Source organism: Lytechinus pictus, chromosome 17, assembly GCF_037042905.1.
Source record: "Lytechinus pictus isolate F3 Inbred chromosome 17, Lp3.0, whole genome shotgun sequence".
NCBI lineage: Eukaryota > Metazoa > Echinodermata > Echinoidea > Temnopleuroida > Toxopneustidae > Lytechinus > Lytechinus pictus.
This window is the reverse complement of record NC_087261.1, coordinates 14,396,326-14,417,804: the sequence shown is the minus strand read 5'-3', so window position 1 is coordinate 14,417,804 and position 21,479 is coordinate 14,396,326. Positions and strand designations below refer to the sequence as shown.

At 35.9% G+C, this 21,479-nt stretch overlaps 1 protein-coding gene across 1 annotated transcript; it reads right to left on the bottom strand.

Annotated features, from left to right (window-relative positions):
• Positions 1 to 231: 231 nt before the first annotated feature.
• On the bottom strand, positions 232 to 20,966 carry LOC129280784 (mRNA export factor-like). Its single transcript, XM_064111919.1, has 10 exons — positions 20,745 to 20,966; positions 18,825 to 18,917; positions 17,682 to 17,768; positions 16,282 to 16,440; positions 14,573 to 14,680; positions 13,526 to 13,635; positions 12,801 to 12,870; positions 11,771 to 11,965; positions 10,797 to 10,885; positions 232 to 4,845 (listed from the first exon to the last, which is right to left on the bottom strand). Exons 1-10 carry the CDS (start codon positions 20,931 to 20,933, stop codon positions 4,842 to 4,844), a joined length of 1,104 nt encoding a protein of 367 aa, XP_063967989.1. The 5' UTR covers positions 20,934 to 20,966; the 3' UTR covers positions 232 to 4,841.
• Between the last annotated feature and the right edge of the window lie 513 nt (positions 20,967 to 21,479).

The following is a 21,479-nucleotide window of genomic DNA, read 5'->3' as shown; positions in this document are numbered from 1 at the left end:
CATCACCATTTTTGCAAATACAAATGTGTATAGACGATCGTGCAGCTGCGACTCGGCTTAGAACCAGTCGGTTCGTTGTCATGACATCATGTTATCGTGACGTCACACTTCGGTACTCTATTAAGTAAAACATTATTCCTATATAATTATAGACATAGGCATAACCACATTCATGAAACAACAAATAACCCACATCACACACACACACAAATAATGCAGATATCCACTTTTGTCTAAATGATTTTATCATTTCCTCATATTATTCAAGAATACACTATTCCAATTAGGTTTACAGTTGATTTTCTTTAAAAGAAAAAAAAAGTTTTTATTTAAAGGAACAAATGAAAAATTTCACGTTTTCCTTTAAGCATTCACATCTTTATAGCCATCTGCCTGTAATTTTGATATAAACCTCCTAAATCAAAATTAAGATCAACTGAATCATGAAGGTATATATAGCTTTCCATTCTCATCAAGGCATCAAATGTATTCTTATCAAATAATAATTTCTTAAAAAAAAAACCTGACCATAGTTATTACTAGCATTATCAAAACAAATTTGTGCACATAATTGGACAAGCACCTTTTGTAATAAACTAACATAAATTATGACATAACTGAACATATCTTGTCAGAGATGTTGATTAAATTCATATCAAATGTATTACGGATTATTCAATTGAATTGAGAGGGGTGCAATTAAGTTATTAGTTGTAAAAAATACTTGAAAACATTGAATAATCCATATGGCAATAGGCAAGAGACCATCAGTTTGGATATTTTGGCAGCATATGAAGAAGCCATGATAGCCACATTGAATAGCGCCATCTCAAGGCTTTAACTACCTCAGATTGTGAACCCTGCATCATTATCACTGATATTTAAAAAAAAAATGGATAGAGCTCATTGTATGCTGTCGTACACACGATCTTGAAGCTATAAAAAAAAAGTACTCCATAACACAATTAACAATACATGGGGCCAGACTAACACACACATGCAAGAGAAAAAAGTGTGGAACTTTGTGCACCCTTGACCTTTTGGAGTACTTTTAAGCGGTTCTGGTGCCTTCAAAATGGCGGGTTGTTGCTCCATTAATTTTTTCAATAAATATGGATGGATGCAATATATTTCTCATAGGTAGTCTGATAATACAATGACAAATAATTTCATTCCAATCTTTACAACATTCACACTATAGTATTTGAGAAATAATGGCCCGAATTCACAAAGTTGGTTTTGAAAACCCACGGTTGAGTCCATGGTTTATATGCAGATTTTCTGTATAAATTACGCTTATTTACTGCGTATATTGAAAAACGTCCAATGCTGACGCGCGCTTTTGTTACAGTGCGCCAAATCGAGGCCTATTGCCGTGGTTATCCACGCTATTTTATTCATGAGTCCACTGTTTTGAATAATGAGTCCACTCTTCAAACAGTACGGGACTCATGAATAAAATAGCGTATCTTACCATGGTAACAGGCGTCAATTTGGCGCACTGTGACAAAACCGTGCATCAGCATTGGGCATGTTTTATACACGCGCCCGATACATGTTAAATTAAGCGTTATTTATACAGGAAATCTGCATAAACCATGGATTCAACCATGGGTTTTCAAAACCACCTTTGTGAACTTAATTTGGGCCAATGTGTTTTTAGTATATTATGCTTCTATGTATTCCTGTTTTTAATAAAGATCACATGATCATCATATTTCTAACACTGAATTCACATTATATTTATGATTGTTTGATGAAAGGAGATATATATCAAGATTATCTTCAATAGGCCTATGGAGGAGAATCACTGTTTTTTTCTAGTTCAGTGCCCCTTGCATTAAAATAATGTAAAACTGGTGAATTAGGAAAGATGAGGGCAACAAAAAATGTAAGCAGATGAATTGCATTAACCCTTTGCGCGCTGATGTTGCAATCTTGCACATTCGTACAATTAAATTCAACAATCGTAATGATTATTTTTCTCCCCTACCTTCAAATAAGATAAGCTAATAAAAGGCAATAGTTCTTGGATAACATCTATTCAATAATAATAAGAAGTAGTAAAGGTGCAATATGGAAATCTTGAATTAAGAAAATAACATGGATTTATCAATTTTCATTATTATCCCATCAAAATTAATTCAGCATGCAAAGAGTTTAAATACACGCAAGATACATTCATGACTGGAAACAATAGATGGAGTTAATATATAGGGCAGGGCGCCTTTAAATGGGCAAATGGATAAACAGCGTTTTGCAAATGCCATGTATCATAATCATCCTCCTTTTTGAGAACGGTCCGAAGGGTTACAGCAAACAGAAACATTATTTTAGATGAACATGTATAAAGTGTACCTTTTGTTTTGTGGCAATGAAAAGTGTGTTATTTAAATTGATTTTTTTTATACCATGATAGTGCATTGTCTAAGGAATCAGGTGAAAAAAAAGATTATGCAATTTGAAGATTGTAGACATTGAATAGTATATTTGAAATATAAATAAGAGACTAACTTTGTGATTTTTCATTGCTTATGCAGGCATCTTGAAACACTATAGGATAATTGCGCCAATTGGAAATATGCATTGCTTCTAAAAACGGGTTAATTAGAAATGGTTATAAAATGTGAAAAGCAAAGGTGCAAGTGTTAAAAGGATATTGTTGAAAAAGTGGCTGGAAATTTTCCTTGGATACGATTGACCACAAACGCATTCTTGTTTATCTTAACCGAAAGATGCAAAATTCAAATGCAATTACATTTTAGAGTTGTGATATCTCAAAGTTTCACTTGATTTCACAAAACAGAAACATCAATACCCAGCTGGTATGCAAATGAGGGAACTTATGTTACCATCTCACTATTTCTTTTGCATTTTGACATATCACGCTAAACTTGGTCTGATTTCTTTGTGAACATGAGGAGATTCATTGTTGTGAGATCATCTGACTCAATCAAGGTCATTATTGTCAAATCTACCACCCCCCCCCAAAAAAAAAGGACAAGTCCACCCCAACAAAATGTTGATTTGAATAAAAATAGAAAATTTCATCAAAATTGGATTTAAAATAAGAAAGTTATGACATTATCAATTTTCGCTTAATTTCACAACAGTTACATGCACATCCTGGTTGGTATGCAAATGAGGGAAGAAGTGACATCACTCACTCACTATTCCTTTTGTATTTTATTAGATGAAATATGAAATATTCTAATTTTCTCCTCATTGTCCTGTGAAACAAAGTTTTATTTCTTCCTGAACATGTGGAATTACCATTGTTTAACATTTTATGGTTCAGTCAAGTTGGTCCTTATTTTCAAATCTGTAAAAATTGACATATTGTGTAATTCAAACAATAAATAACAAAAGAAAGTATGTGAGGGACATCATCAATTCTCTCATTTGCATGTGACTAAATGTGCATATAACTATTTTGTGAAAAATAAGCAAAACTTCATAACTTTCTTATTTTACATCCAAGTTTGATGAAATTTTCAGCATTATGCTTGTCTGATTTTTCTCTATTGATTCAAATCAACTTATTTCTAAGGTGGACTTGACCTTTAAAATTCATACATGATAACAAAAGAAATATGGAGTGTGAGAGGTCACCTGCTTGGATGTGATTTTTTTTGGCATTTTCACTTGTGCTGTGCATATAACTGTTATGTGAAAATAAGCAAAACTTTGAAATGCAGTGGCCAATCTCAGGGGGCGGGACCAAAAGACCCTTAATTTTTTTTTTTTTTGGGGGGGGGGTTGGCAAAATAATTTTTGACAGAAATACATGTGCTCCCGCCCCCCCACCTTCAAAATCTGCAATTCTGCCAATGAAATGTTGTCACTTATTTTACATTCAATTTTGATTTCTTTTTTTTTGCTTGTCAAAAGAAATTTTGACAGAAAAAGTATGCCCCTCCCACCAAGGAATCCTTGATTCTGCCTCTGAAATGTCACATCTCTCTTTAATATTTTACATAAATTTTGATGAAATATTAAGCATCTAGAATGAAAACTTTATTGTGGTTGCAAAGTTTGAGGATAGTAATATGTAGCATTTGATAATTTCCCATTTTATCTATCTCATTCTAATAGGAGATTCAATTTCGTCATCTTCTACCCATCATGAGCCCTCGCCAAACTTGATGTTAAGGATTTAAGTCACACCATCATTGACTCCAAACTAACCAATGGTTAACCCCAGCGCACATTATGCGATCAAATACGACACAATTTTCTAATAAATCACATTTTGCATTAAATGTGAAAGTTCCAAGAAGAAAAATTACTTTATTTGAAGTTTGGGATACTGTTAGGAAAAAAAATCATAATTTTGCTTTGCGGCAAGCCCTGTTGTCGGAGTAAAGTCAAAATCCGATTCAAGTCACAACAGATGATGACTTCATTGCGATTTGGAATTCAATTTGCTTTTATTCCTACAGGGAGGCTCGAACTGGACTGAATGTTGATTTCGGTAGTCCTACCACTATTCTTATCTCTGATCGCGAAGATTTTATTGGTTGGAATGTTTATATAAAATGCAATTATAATTTCTTGGAAAATTGGATCACAACGAACCGCGTAGTGTGCGCCGGGCTTAAGTCATTGGTGACAGATTAGGTCAATCTGGGGTCAGATTCACAGGTCTACCTGCCTGTTGCATTATCAAAGATGCAAATGAATTGAATACTTATGAAATCATTACAGTAAACTTTGAGCACTTTTCACCCAATTCTCATTCTCATTCGCTCCTTACCGCTACAGGGACACCAATACTCTTCGTTTCCGCGACCTTTGACCCCCAAAGGGACAGTCTGGTTTCCGCCTACTGACCTATGACATTAGCTGGGATAGTAAGGGAGAAGAAATAATATTTCTTGAATGGAATGGAAGTGAAATGTATGATCAGTCAACAAAAGTTAACTTTTATCTTATAATAGAAAAGTAAAGTGCATATTTAACAAATTCTAGCACTGGAAGATGTTCCCTACAAAACTGTGCGACTTCAAAAGAACGATTGACTGATGTTGAATTCAACTATAAACTGATGGGCAATTTAATAAAATCGTCAACCTTTTGTACGTTCGACCACCATAATTCTCCATTTTTAATTCACTTTAAAAACTACTCCAGCCATGATAATTTGAGAGCATCAAAAACTTTCATATGAATTAGAAAACAAGATATCATCTTTACAGGACGGTCTCACATAAAGGGCGTTGGACGTATTGTACTGCCCCGACAGAAATTTTATCCCTCATCAAGTCAGAGTTGATAAATTGCTCAATGAGATAGAGAGAGTAAGGAGTAATTAATGAGTGCTCATTCTGCTGCAATATGAGTCGCCCGAAGAAGCCAAATAATAATTGGCGAAACATCGCTCTACATCATTATTTCTAGCAGCTGGATACATAAACCATTAATTATCAAATTCTCATCTATCGAAGATATGATTTTGAATAATAACAAATTAGTGTACATTTTATAGATTACATCACTAAATCCATGTCCCATTATAATATAATATGTTGTAATTATAATGTAGATTCATAAACGACTCGTAGAATCACAGGGATTTCGACAAATAAATGTTTTATTCTATTCATGATGCATTTCCCTTGAACAGGAGATATTCATGTATACTCTCAGACAGAGAGAGAGATGATAGCAGAGCTGCCAAGTTGTATTTTGCATTTTCAGTATTCTTATCCCCCAAAATCAGTATTTTGACAAAAAAATCAGTATTTTTACCGTGTGAGATAAATATTTTGTATTTTCCCCCAAAAAAAGTGTATTTCATAATAAAATGCTTGGCGCACTCACCCATCACAGCGCTCAAGCTGCATGCAAGCTAAAATGTGTACTGCTCTTGCAGATGAAAAAAAAAAAACATTGAAACTTGTGTATATCTCACCCTGGTTTTTACAAAATGATTGAAAAAAAAAACAAGTTACCTGAAATTACATTGATCTAATAACCATATTTGTGTACGTTTTATGAAATAGAGACATATAGAGATGATTTTTCTCAATAAATTTCGATTTTGTAAAAAAAACGTATTTTTAAAGAAAAAACGTACTGCCATATTTTGGTTGCAAAAACGTACTAAATACAGAAAAATCGTACTACTTGGCAGCTCTGTGATAGAGAACCTCATAATAATAAACCCCTTCGCAATGAACATATCTAATCCTTATTATGAAAACAATGAAACAAATAAGTGTCAAATGCATGTTGCTGACAGAAAGGGGGGTTCATTGAAAAAAAGAGTTCATCATCACGAGATTCCACTACCAAGCATGGGAGCATTTCATGAAAGCTTTGTCAGTCATTTTCACACACTAATTCGCTCTCAGCCAATCAGCTGCAAGGATTTGCAGTAGCTTATAACAACAGCCAGTGGAAATGACCAACTTGTCGTTTCATGAAACACTCCACATGAGTGCAGGGGATGCCCCCCTCTCCTCATGAAGTAGGAATTCCTACATTCGCAAAATATTTTCAGGCATAGACATCGACTTGAACTGTTCAATGAATAGGCCTACGGTGGTGCTTTATACAGCTGTTCGTAAATTACAAAGGATTTTGAGAGCGACTGGTGACTCTTTCTCTGGAGTTCAATCAATGCCAATGATTTAATGCCAAGGGTATATATTTTCCTACAAGAACTAGGGTCACCAGTCATTAGTAAGTAAATTCATGCATAACTAACAGTAGAAACAAATTTAAGAAATGCAGCCCCTTGGCGTTGAAGAGGGTTGCAACTTGCAAAGCATGTTTTGTGCAATGCACAAGTTATTATTTAATTTCATATTTCATTTATATACATATAAGTTCATGCATATACTACATGAGTATAATGGTTCTCTACTTATTTGTTGAACTCTTCAGTACGACATACACGATAACACCAAGGGGTGGTGTTAGGGGAGGGGGGGGGGGCAGGGGGTGACCATCCAGAACCCCCCCCCCATGATTCTTCAGGTAGTGAAAAAAGAAAGAGGAGCATAAAAAAGTAATAGGTCCTTAATTCTATATCATCCCTGTGATTCAATTAAAAGAAAAAAAGTTGTCCCCCCCTGCCACATCAAACTACCCTTGTGATGCCAATCCTGTAACCGTCCAATAGTTAACCTAGCGCAACTCACAAAGGAAAAACCTAGACCTATTCTCAGGTAACATCATTTTAATCCCACCCAACATATTCCTTTACCTTAAATTAGAAACCTGTCATTTGGCTGAAACTGAAAGTGTAATGGACTACACGAATATGAACAAGACGGTAATTCAGCATCTTTTAGATGGTCACAAAGTATACTATAGTGTACATAGTACACTAAATGCATATATGTAGCTTCTTAATAGCAAAATTTCAGAGATACGAAAGTGAATTTTGTCTAGAATTTAGAAAGCAAAATATAAGATTGTTGATTTTTCTTCACAAATAATAGAGGGTAAATAAATTCAATGGTTCGGACAAATAATTTCATACAAAATTTTGAAGTAAGAAAGATATCTTTAAATTTATAATTGGTAAACTTCCATCAACTATTTCACAATTTGGAAGAGTCCTTTCATATGCTAAGGGGAACATAATACGAAAATGTTTAAAAAATATACAAATAACAAAAAAAAAACACAAAAAATTGTATCTAGGAATGAAATTGTGAAAGATTGAAATTATAGAGCTAAACCGACAAATTTCACAAAGCAATCAAGAGGTCCAACATTGTAACAATTATTGCTTTGACAAGCTGGAATGCAAATATCAATAATAATACAATTTGAATAGTGCAAGTATTCATTCTTCAGCATTAATCCGGGGAGGGGGGGCATATCTCCCACACTTTTTCAGAATCCTAAACTCTCTTTGGAAGGGGAGGGGGGGGGGGAGATATTCCATCTTAGCACCTTTACGGAGGAAAACGGTGTGTAAAAAAATATATACTCCATGATTCACTGAAATTTATGAGAACAGTACTTTAACTGTAACAAGGATGGGATGGAGTGAAGGGGGGGGGGGTGGAGGGAATTCCATAGGACTTAAATAACTTGCAATAACTTTGCAAAAGTGAAGTGACAATGCTCACGCTAAATGTGATATCAAGTACCCTGTATGAAGAATTTAAAAAAAAAAAAATTAAACTCTGGTTTAAATGTGGTATAACTATGGATCTAGCCAATTGAGACAGGTATCTTCAACAGTACAAGTTACATCTGTCAGATCATTTGACACTCAAATCATTTATAACTGATTGGGAACAATTACTGAAAAAGTTCTCTTTGTCATTAAAACATGACAAAAGTGCAAACGAAAACTAGGAAATATAATGAAAAGAAAAAGGCAATTTTGATATTGTTGGCTCCCCATAATTTAACAGAGAGCTAGGCCCCGTAAAGTTAAACTGGGTTTGAGAATACGGGCCACGATCATCAGTGAGAAATATGATCCTAATATTCGGTGAAAATTTGCTCTCAGCAAATCAATCACTAATATCTTTGAAGCTCAGAACATATAACATTACCTCTTAATGAGAATACTGATAAAGCCCTGAGACCCGTCTTACAAAGAGTTGCGATTGATCCAATCAATCGTAACTCTATGGAAATCCATCAGTGTCATGAATTTTTCTAAAGGAAATTTGCTCAATGACCGTTGTAAACAAAGAGAAGCACAGTGAATTTTGAGAAAACAATGTATAATTGTACATCATAGCTAGAAAATATTTTGAACAAGCATGCATAATACATGTTGACGTTGCTGGCCGTCCATAGTTGCGATTGATTGGATCAATCGCAACTCTTTCTAAGAAGGGGCACTGGTCTACAATTTAAATTTTGTCAAAGAAGTCTTCTAAAACAAGACCAGCCAAATAATATCCTCTCCCTGTATAAATCTATCGCTTAGGCTGCCCCTACGCAGTGTATTCATACAGGTCACAATTAACTAAAGAAAAATGGCATTACATGCCTCAAAACAAAATAAAGTAATACAAGAGACTTAATCTCCTTCATCTCTTTCTCTGAAGTAAAAAAATGTAAAAAAATTATGTTAAAGGGATGGTCCAGGCTGGAGATATTTATATCTCAATAAATAGAGTAAAATTCACAGAGCAAAATGCTGGAAATTTGATCAAAATCGGATAACAAATAACGAAGTTATTGAATTTTAAAGATTTGCATTATTCCGGTGAAACAGTTCTAGGCATGTCTTCATGAATATTCATTAGGTGGGCTGATGATGTCATATCCCCACTTGTTCTTTTGTATTTTATTATATGAAATTAGGTTTATTCAAATTTTTATACCAAGAACTAAAACAATTGGATTGACAACTGATTAAGTGCATTAGTTATTTATTGCCGCAACTTATTTCATCATAATGGAGACAAATCATTTACAGATGTATGAAAAAATGAAAAAAAAAAATGATTTCATGTAATAACATAAGAAAAAGGAAAGTGGGGATGTGACATCATCAGCCCACCTAATAAATATTCATGACAATGTGCATATAAATGTTTTCACAAAATATTGATAAACTTTGAAATTCTATAACTTCGTTAATGGTTATCCGATTTTGATAAAATTTTCAGCATTTTGCTCTGTGAATTTTACTCTATTTATTAGGATAGAAATATTTTCAGCCTCGACGATCCCTTTAAATACAGTATGGAGGTTTTGCAATAAACAGAGCCCACATCTGAGGAGGTGGCAGGCTGAATTTTCATCTAATGCGTCAATATATTCTGACGTTTGTGCATGGTGACCTATATTTGCATAAATATGCAGGATCAGAGAAATTAGACTCTGGATTGACAAACAGGTTAAATATTCCAACCAAACTTTGTCCCAGAAATGATAACATCTTCTCTGAATAATGTCATGAAAAATATGAATATGGGAAAAACATGAAGATAGAGTTGTTCCATCATGCAAAAAGGGGATGTTCATGTGGGTATGCAATGTTCTTTATGTTACCATCTACCATGCTACCCTTCTTAAACAGACATCTCCCTACAGATATCAGAAGTACCTTATAAAAAGTCTAATGGGGTGTTGCAAGAAACTTGCGATCCATTGCAAGTCTATTTTTGGTCCCTTAATCAATCATGTCTTGTAGTTAATTGCGAATTAGTGATTGATTGCTAATCTGCACCTTGAAACAAGAAGTTTAATCTGATTTGCTACAGCTAACATTGATCTATCAGTTGTAAAATTGCAACAGAATATTTGCAATTGATCGCAAATATTTTCTTGCAACATCCCCTAAGCCTCTTTTGACCATGCCTTACAACAGGGATCCTGGGAAGCATCTCATGAATAGTTTTCGTCAGTGATTCTCACCGACTTAAGTTGCTCTCAACCGATCAAAAGCATGGCTTTGCGGTAGCTTGTAACATCATCGGTGACAATCACCGACTAAAATTGTTGTGAAACGTTCCCCAGCTCGGCGTCACTTTCCTCCAAATGCTCCCATTTCAGCAAGCTGATGCCACTTATTGCTCGCAGCACAGCTGGCAAAACCTAACGGATGTACCAACCCATAGCATGATCGCCCCTTAAGCCGCTTCAGCCGTTTGAGCGTCTCACTCCATCTAGAAAAAAAATTAATTGAGAAATGATTCTTGTGTTCTCACAATTCGATTGATGCGCTTCTTGCTGCACCTGCCAACATCCAAAGCATTTTGCTTTTCTGACAAATAATAAAGAAGTCTTTGGACACTGCCCTGTGTCTTTTCCAAAGCATGCTGCCCCCTACAACCAATCTCTTTCTTATCATGTAATCGCTCTACCTCCTTCTATTCCTTGGGCGGAGTTCTTCGGTGGCGTTTCCTCGCAGGAAGATGTAGTTCTTCTTCTGTGGGTTGTAGAACTCGTGTCCCTGTTAGAGAAAAAAATATGAAGAAGAGATTCTTACTTGGTCGGATGTTTTAAAGATAAAATATCTTCTTTACACAATCAAGAAAAGCTTTCAAACATGGGATTATATGATTTTATTACCCTCAAATAACTGCCTATCAAATTTCAAAATCAACAACGCCTAAATTCTATTCATGAGTTATTAGAAGAGTCTATTTCAATGATGGGTGATTCCATAAAATGATCAACCTTTTTGTACATCTGACCCCCATTTTTCTCAAGTCTTACTTCACTTCATAAACTGACCAAGTCATGGTCATTTGAGAGCATTACAGACTGTGGAAAGAACCAGAAATCAGGGACAGAAAATTTCATGAAGGTCCCACATATAGGGGGTCAGACGTACATAATTTATGGAATTGCCCTGATGGTAACTACATGGCAAATTTACCTGAGTTTCAGCCAGAGCCAGAGGCCTGACTCTATCTTAATTTTCAAATGCGTTTTGTGTGCATTGTCAATAAATGTGACTCGAGTTGCAGTTGGCGACACGCTTGATGTTCCGCTAATCAAACCAAGCGTTCAAATATTAAATGGTGACGACAGAAACGTATCTGGGCCCCGTCTTACAAAGAGTTACGATTGATCCAATCAATCGTAACTCTATGGAAATCCATCAGTTTCATAATTTTTTCTACATAAAATTTTCAAAATGTCCTTTGCAAACAAAGGCGAACACACCAATTGTCAAGAAAACATTGAATGTATGTCATTTACGTCATATCTAGAAAATATTTTAAACAAACATGCATTTTAGATGTTGACGTTGCTGGCCGTCCATCGTTGTGATTGATCGGATCAATCGCAACTCTTTGTAAGACGGGCCCCAATGGAGAGACCAACTTACCTTTGACCAATCGTAGCTGACAGCATAGGCAAATATCTGGCCCTTGGCGTCAAAAGCACCACACGTGATCGGCTGTTCCATCTGTTCCGAGGTCTTCAATTTTGTCCTGGCATCCTTGTCCCAGAAACTGAACTTTCCGTCGGAGCCTGATGTGGCAAGTGTACCATACTCTGGGTGGAATGCTATTGAGTTAACCTGTCAATTTTCAAATGTAGTAGAAGTAGTAGTATTAGTGGTAGTAGTAGTAGAAGTAGTAGAAGAAGTAGTAGAAATAGTAGTAGTAGTAGAAGTAGTAGAAGTAGTGGTGGTGGTGGTGGTAGTAGTAGTAGTAGTAGTATTAGTAGTAGTAGTAGTAGTAGTAGTAGTAGTAGTAGTAGTAGTAGTATTAGCAGTAGTATTAGTAGTAGTATTAGAAGTAGTATTAGTAGTTGTAGTAGAAGTAGTAGTAGTAGTGGTAGTGGTAGTAGTAGTAGTAGTAGTACTAGTAGCAGTAGTAGTAGTAATGAAAATAATGATCATAGTCATTCATATTACATAGGTTATATAGATTTGAATCAGTGACAGGACAAAATCACATGACCAGAGCTGCAAGGGTCACTTTGTTATGCGAAGGTCACAGCATTTACCGATGTTGTGAATTAATGAGTCCTCTGTTTGTGTGGACACATGACATTTTCATACATATCAGTGGGCTCATTTACACAGTAACCTTAGTAAACAGGCATCAATTTAGCACTATGACAAATACTTTTCTCAATACTGGTATATGCACTGAATTGAGCATAATTAATGCATGAAATATGTATAAACCATTGTTTCAAACCATGGATTCCAAACTATTTTTGTGAATTCATGCCTTAGTGCTCGATATGATTGAAAGAAACCACATACATGTGCAATAACAGGAAAAACAGAATTCCAGGTTCCGTAACACAAAGATTTTTAGCAATTATTCATACACATGATTTTCACGATTGTACATTGAAGTCAATGCAATCAAATGGGCCCCTGGTATTTAAACAACACTTACTGCATAGATATCTTGGCTGTTATACGAGGTCCCATTAGTCCTATGACATTTGAAGGTGAAGTTGTCTTTCCTGTAACAAACAAATCATATTGGTACATGAATATTCATAAGTTATTGTTGACAGACATTTTTATTTTCATGATTTGTGATTTATTTGGGGCAATCTCGCTTCACCTATCAATGCACCAACTTCACAATATTTCAATCAAGAAAATATTTCACTAAGTATTTATCGTTGCTTAAAGCTACTAAATACTTTCATCTGACTGGAAGAAGCTGATGTCATGAGCTAGCGATGACGTGATTGGTATCGTACTTCTGAACCCAGCTCGGTTCAGCAACCCTTTTCACACTCTCAACACCAACACTAACATCAGACTTGAAATCACCAAAGAGGTGGTCTGTGCTTTCATGGATGAAGACGAGGAAGAAGTCCCCTGGTCTTACAAAGTCTTACAAAGAGTTACGATTGATCCAATCAATCGTAACAATATGGAAATCCATCAGTGTCATAATTTTATCTACAGGAAATTTGCACAATGTCCTTGGTAAACATAGAGAAGCACAGTGAATTTTCAAGAAAACATGGAATGCATCAATATAAATCATAGAAAATATTTTGATTAAACATGTTGCTGGCCGTCCATAGTTGTGATTGATGAGATCAATCGCAACTCTTTGTAAGACGGGCCCCTGTTTCACTTTAAATTCATGGAATAACTTACGGATTTGCCGCCTGGACAAACTGGATTGCACATCTACCTTCGATGCTCCCCAAGGCAAACCCAGTCGGAACGTTCTTCTTGGTGTCCTTGAAGATGGCAACACATCTCAGCTGTATCAGATAGGAGGGATAATAATAGAGAAGATGATGATGACAATGATGATGATAATAATGATGATGATGAGGAGGATGATGATGATTGATGATGAGGATGATGATAACAATGATGATGATGATAATAATGATGAGGAGGAGAATGACTTTGATGATAACAATATTAATAGTGATATTAATATTTAACACTTAATACTTTTCTAAGTGCTTTACAAGTAATTATTACCCCAGTGCATTGGAGCCATCTCTTTTCCAAAATTAAACTGCACCATGTAAACTAAACCAGGCAACAATTTTTTCAAAACAGTCCACATATGCCAATCTAATTACACTGACTTTCCCATCCTACCAGTACTCAGTTAACACCTAGTCGGAGAGAGAGCCAAGTGTGAAAAGACGCCTTACCAAAGGACATATGTGCCTTGTCGGGAAACAAACATACAACCCTATAAGTTGAGAGTCACAGCAGCTACACCACGACAGTCCATATATATCATTTGTCTTTTCATACTATAACTGAAAGTGGTTGCAGTGCAGTGAACACTGATTTCACAAGAAAGTCTAAACAAAACAAAAAAATCACTACATCATTGTGGATCTAGATCTGGTAGTTACATAATCTGAACTTAGTGAAATCCTGAAATCTAAGCTGAAAAATTAATCACACTGTAGATCACAAACACAGCTAAGCACATGTGGGACAGCATAATATTATTGCTTGGAAAAATACCTTACATTTGTCCCAAATCAGTCGATATTTTGCTATTTCTCAGCAATTACACAATTTCTCAGAGCATCCTTTGGCATATGCTTTTTATTTATGAAAACAGACACTTTTTTTGTCATTTTATTGGATTTTGCACGAATTAATTTTGAAATCATTACAACTGGAATTTATCTTTACTACATGAACACAAGAGACAGCCACACAAACCTGATATTTCAATGGTGAATCCATACGTCTGAATTCTGAAGGCTGATTTTCAAGCTGGTAAATAATGACGTTCTTGTCCGCTGTACCCACCACTGCCATTGGATACATCTGAGTGGATTAAAAAAAAATTGTAAAATTGATGATAAAGTTGTGGGGGATTTAATAATATTCCGCATTTATATAGCGCTTAACACATCGGAACAACGTCTTTAAGCCCTTTACAGATATATTATTACCCTTGTCATTGGATCCTTGCATGCCCACATACAATGTATGAACCATCTCCACTCCCTGGGGAGCATTCAAACAAGACTTCAAGACTCAATTGCTAGGCATACTACATAGGATTTCGCATCCTACCCGGTACCCATTTAACACCTGGGTGGAGGGCGGCAAATTGTGGATTGACGCCTTGCCAAAGGACCCTAGGCCATAGTGGGATTCGAACACACGACCCTCTGATTACAAGGTGAGAGTCAGAACCGCTACACCACGACACTTTAAAACAAGTATGTGAGTACTTAAATTTGTTTCATCTTATTGAACCCTAAAATCTGGGGGGGGGATCTTCCCTCCATGTTTTTCATGATAAATCTGTAATGTGAAAAGCTGGTAAAGCATCGTTCGATAACTCTGTTCTTTCAAGTCTCACACAACTTTTGATAACAGATTTGGAATGCCCTGTGCTGGTGCACGGTTTTGAAATCATGCAAGTAAGTGTGTGTCAGACCCTAAATTGCTCAAAGATGTGAATTCGTTACTCTGATTTCAGCTTAAATGGAAGTCAAAAGCTTGAGAGTCTGATTTCGCACCCAAGAATACATTGCATTTCTAAGTGAGGGTGTGTGTTACTACCAACCACTGTATGGATATATTAAATCAGGGGTTCTCAAACTTTTTCTTTGAAGGGCCAGATGAGACTCCAATTAAACCTGAAAGGGCCAGGGTGAAGTGAATACTTAGAAAAAAATGTGCGGGAAGAACAAAGACCCTTGCGGTCGAGGTCCTAGATGCTCTCACTTTCAATATGGGAAAAGTGACAGTCTGTCAGCAACAAGCTGCTTGAACCTTGGCACAAAAGGTGTAATTGCCAGACGAAGGCACTGGTGCAAATGTTCACTGGTCACTGGGGGTGGGGGGCTTCACTTTTTTCCAAAACCATGTACAAAAACGTAAAAATTACCATATGATTGTGAATTTTTTGCATGGCCGGGCAGCCCCCCCCCCCACTTTGAAAACTGTTCCGCGGGCCCCTGTCAAGGTACTTCGGTCTTAGTTAGTTCTTTTTAAATTTCCTTGTGGAAAATGCACTTTCGCACTTGTATGTAGATCCAAACAGGGTGAGAACAGCGATGGTCATCTAATAAGAAAGTAGATCGAACAGACAGAAAAGACTCCACTAAAGTTTGTTTAAAAGTCAAATTAATTTGACTTTTAAAATTTGTTTAAAAGTCAAATTAATTTGACTTTTAAAATTTGTTTAAAAGTCAAATTGACTGCCATTACTTGTATTACGGTTAGGTCTACATGGATACACAATGTAATAATATTGAGCTATGTTTCATATTGTGACTTAAAAGTGATTAAAAAAAAAAACAGCAGAATCTCGCGGGCCGGATTGAGAAGCTCCGCGGGCCGGATCCGTAGTTTGAGAACCCCTGTATTAAATAAAGTCTGATACACTGAATAAAGTTTGTAGAGTTCCTTACCACATCAGCACAATAGCACCTCTCAGGAAGCTGGATGCTGAGGATAGGGTTGGGTGTCCGGGTGTCCCAGAACTTGATCGTTTTATCCCAGCTGCCGGTCATGACGCACGAGTAGTTAGGGGCTTTGATCCAACGAACACACTTTATAGGTCCCTCATGCTGAAAAAAATATATAATATACGAAAATACCACGCTTTGAGGAAGAATAATTCCCTCCATGCTTTCGGAAAAAAGGCAAGGTAGATTTGTTTTACATCCTTCTTTTAATAAGTTAGAACAATAGTATTAGTCCCTGCGCTGTCCCTTCATGGGACTTGCCCGTTAGAGACATCTCGCTGACCGGCACGTCCGAGAGATTGCATGATCTGTGACATCAATGATGGAATAGTGCAATATTCCATCATTGAAGTCACGGAATAGCAATTTTTTCTTTGTGGCCGTTTTGTTTCAAAAGCATAGCAAGAATATATTTAGTCACGTGATGCTCCTTGAACCAATCACTATACAGGATTAAATTCATGTAGGATATAAAAGGAAATATTTTCACACCAAATGGTAATGTGATGATGATTCATAGTATCGGTATGGCACTACTTAATGATTAAACTGATGGAAGTATATAATATCCATTAATTAGAGCAAGATTAACCTGTTTGTTAATCCTTAAATTGGCAATAATTGCTAATTTTCTAGTTACTTACATACTTTTTAAATCAAGTATGAATATAACAAGAGTGAATATCAACGATGAAGGCTAACTTTCTGCACTAAAAAACATACGCTTTAACAATATGTTGGGTACATGTGTGATGCACCTAATATTCAACAAAACAACCAAATCACTCAAAAAGTTTAATTTTGGCAAACATGAAATGCACATGAACAACACTGATTTCCTTCCTTAACACATACATACAGAAAAACGTCACAAGGGAAGCAGAAATGGTTGCTACTGGAGACATGTGATCTCTATAGACAGGTTCTATAGCATATGGATATTTTTTTTCAAATGGGAGACAATTTTAGTGACCACTAAATATAGGCTTTTCACTATAGACAGGTGGCCGCTGTTGAATTTTGTTTGATACACCAATGCCCTTTCTTCATGAGCAATATACATACTATATATTTTTCCCCAATAACCCCATACATATACTTTAGGTGGGGCTAAATGACAAGCTAGCCTCACCTATAGTCCGGGGGGGGGGGGGGGTGAGCTTAGTGCACTTTAGTGCAGCGTTACTGAAGTTTGTGTGAGAAAAGCAAGTATTTTCTTGGTCAGGATTAAGTGGATAATTTGGCCCGTGTGATCAAAAAACATATATTGTGGGGGTTAACTATAGTCCGGGTTAAGAATCCCTTGTGAGAAAAGCGTATTTTAGACAGTACTCATCATTTACCTGAGCAATTTGAATGGCTTGATTACTGTTGAGATCCCACATCTTGGCTGTATTGTCGCAGGAAGCAGTGAACACTTTGGTGCCATCCTGGTTTTCCAAAGAAAAAGAAAAAGAAACGTCAAATGCAAACAGAGATTTCAAGAACAATTTCAGCACAGTCCCTTACACCAAATTTGCCGAGTGTCAGATCATTTTTATACTGTGAGATATTCATGTATCAAATGAAATGGTGAGCTATAAAATGAGTTATTCTTGAACTTTATATTACCCAAGTCATTGGATTCTGGTTTCCGGCACAGTCTCCACTATGGGAAGTATTTCAGCAATTCGCAGTCAAGGTGCTCCAATTGTTAAGCCAATGACATTGTCATTCACATCTTACCATGTACATCAGTATTCAGCAAACATATTTCTTGTAAACTCCCAGTCCCGACCAGCAACTCCAAACGCTACATTTTAAGTTCAGCTTATGTATTATTGAATATCATCGGAGCCTTTCAGAAAACAAACAGTCAGTAATATTCTCTGGGTTTTGTTACAAGCTACCAAAATCCTTGAATCTAATTGGTTCAGAGCAAATTCAACAGTGAAAATCAGTGTCTATTGTTTCATAAAACACTCCCCATGTCCACAAGGGACCATTTACAATCACATCTCAGGGCTGTCAACTTGAACAAGGACATTTCAGTATATTAAATGCTGAAAAACAGTGTCTTGGTGAGGACATCTTTATTTTCATAGAACTGCCATTGGCCAACACATAAAACTGAAACTTTAGAATTCAGTATTTTGCATGAAACCGTCAGTATCCTTCGTATAATCAGTAATAATTACTGAAAATAAGTACTACTTGGCAGCTCTGGGCCCCATCTTATCTTACAAAGAGATACGATTGATACGATCCATCGCAACTATGGACGGCCAACAACGTCAACATGCATGTTTGTTCAAATAGATATGATGTATATTCATGCATTCATTGTTTTCTTGAAAATTCACTGCACTTCTCTTTGCATACAAAGGACATTGTGAAAATATTTTGTAGAAAAAATTAGAGTTACGATTGATCTGATCAATCGTAACTCTTTGTAAGACGGGGCCCCGATGTTTCCGTCATGATATGAACATGTGAAAAGTACTTACATCATGCCAATCTACGTCCATGACAGGACCTGTGTGGGTTTGTTGTGCCTTGGGGATCGTCTGTCCATTACTCTGGATCTCCCAGCAACGAACCTGTACAAGGAAGAAAGATAACGGTCAACTTTTGATAATCAGTTCTTGTACTTTAAGGCCAAGTCCACCCTAGAAAAAAGTTGATTTGAATAAAAAGAGAAAATTCAAACTAGCATAACGCTGAAAATTTAATCAAAATCGGATGTAAAATAAGTAAGTTATGACATTTTGAATTTTTGCTTATTTTTCACAAAATAGTTATATGCACAATTAGTCACATGCAAATGAGAGAATCTATGATGTCCCTCACACACAATTTTTTTTATTCATTGTTTGAATTACACAATATTTCAATTTTTACAGATTTGACATTTCACAAAAATGATCAACTTGACTAAACCATATAGTATCATCAAACAATACTAATTCCATATGTTCAGAGAGCAATTAATCGTTGTTTCACTTGAAAATGAGGAGAAAATTAGAATATTTCATACAATAACATACAAAAGAGATAGTAAGTCGATGACGTCATCGATCTCCTCATTTACATAACGACCAGGATGTGCATATAACTGTTTTATGAAATTAAGCGAGACTTTGAAATGTCATAACTTTCTTATTTTACATCCGATTTTGATGAAATTTGCAATGTTATGCTTGCTGGATTTTTCTCTTTTTATTCAAATCAACTTCTTGTTGGGGTGGACTTGTCCTTTAATGGGGATGTTCACTCAAGAGTCAATGTGATTTATAGTGGAAGTAGCATACTGATGACAGTTTGGCAAAAGTCTGTCAAAGAATTTATTGGATTTTTCTAGTTTTGAATTTGTGATGTCTCATGCCAGCAGCTCTTGTTTCATGTGATATAAACTCTATGAAATAACAATTTCTCATAATATGTCAAACAATACTACAGTGCATTCAATGTTTCACCTGACACATTCAATTTTTTTTTAAACATTTCTATGGAAATCATGTTTACTCATCGTTAACAATTTCAAGAATTTACATTAACATGATGGAAATGCAAATACAACTGAAATCATCCAAATCTGATATGAAAGTCATTACATCTTAAATGTTTTGCTGAAAAGGTGTTACATACACTCTATATTTCTTGTTTCAAAGAAACCTTTAGATCGGATTATTTATATCGGTGATTCAGCATGTTCATGGAGTAATCACATTGGCCCGTATCCTGAAGTCGGGTTTAACTTAGACCACGGTCTAACTCTGTGCCAAAATTATGGGAGCAAAAAATTCAAAAATTCTGTTTATATTGTATATTTCTTATGTTTACTATTTTGTTTCATTTTGCTTTCATAACAAAGAATGTGTACTGTATAAAGGGATTTGTGCTCCAATTGGCTATCCATAGTTAAACCACAACTGTAGTGTAAACCAGGGTTTGATTCAAACCCGAGTTCAGAATACAGGCCTCTATGTCTTCGTTTGAAGGAGGGAGAAAATCATATTTTACAAAAATGCAGATACAAAATAATTTGTAAATTATAAAGAATATGACATCACATCATTCATTCACATACTGTCTGAGCATATCAAGCAGTAAGTGAAAAATTTTGAAAATTTGAAATGTCAAAGTATCTTTCTTGTACATTCAATTTTTATGAAATTTTCAGCTGCAAGCTATTTGATTTTTCTCTATACAAAATTGAAATAAAGTTACAGTTGGTGCAGAAATGGCCTTAAGTACTTTGTCAATGAAATTTGTCCTATTTTATATATGAATAACATTTATAGTAACTCTGCCAAGATGGTAACTACCACGGTAACAGGGCTCAGCAGCCATTCAGATCAAGGTTTCCATGGCAGTTACAATAATTGAAAGTCTTTGTGAAACAAGGTCCCGGGATGTTTCCTTACATTGTTATCCCAGGATCCTGCGATGAGGAATGTGTTGGGGATAGAAGCCGGGCTGAATCGCAACGAGCTGATGCTGTCATCCGGAGGGGACGTGACTTCAATATCCTTCATCGGGTTGTGTGATCCGGTGTTGCTCTGGCCAAACACACCAGAGGAGCTGGAGCCGAACGCTGTTGAGGTTCCAAACATGACAGAGGACTGGACGAGTCGACTTCAACAAGAACCTGAGAAGAGAGCATAAAAATCAACAATTTTAAAGATCTACAGGTGGGTGTTTCATAAAGCCTTCAAAGACAGTCTCCTATAATTGACAATGCAAAGTCAGACACCTTGTCTCAGTCAAACAGATTCAATTGTGGAGGGTTTTGCCTATGTAAGCAATGCACGAAAAAAAATCACCTTCCCTCTGACTCTGGCCAATGGAACTACCAGCCTTGTAAAAATGCTGTTCCTAATACTTTGACAAAATGATGATTAACATCTGGGCAAGTCCAAGGTTACTCACATCAAATTGAAGGAACATCTACTTCTTCCACAAGCTCTAAAAATATGCGTATTCCATTTCATAAACATCAAATAGTTCTAGATCTACATTTTTAGTTTGTTTTTAGACTAGGTATACATACTTGTTATGCTCCAAGACGGGTTGGTAACCAACGTTACATTATTTGAATCTTCTTATAAAAATCTGACTTTTGTTTACAAAATTTTTGACCGAGTGTTTCTAGGAAACAT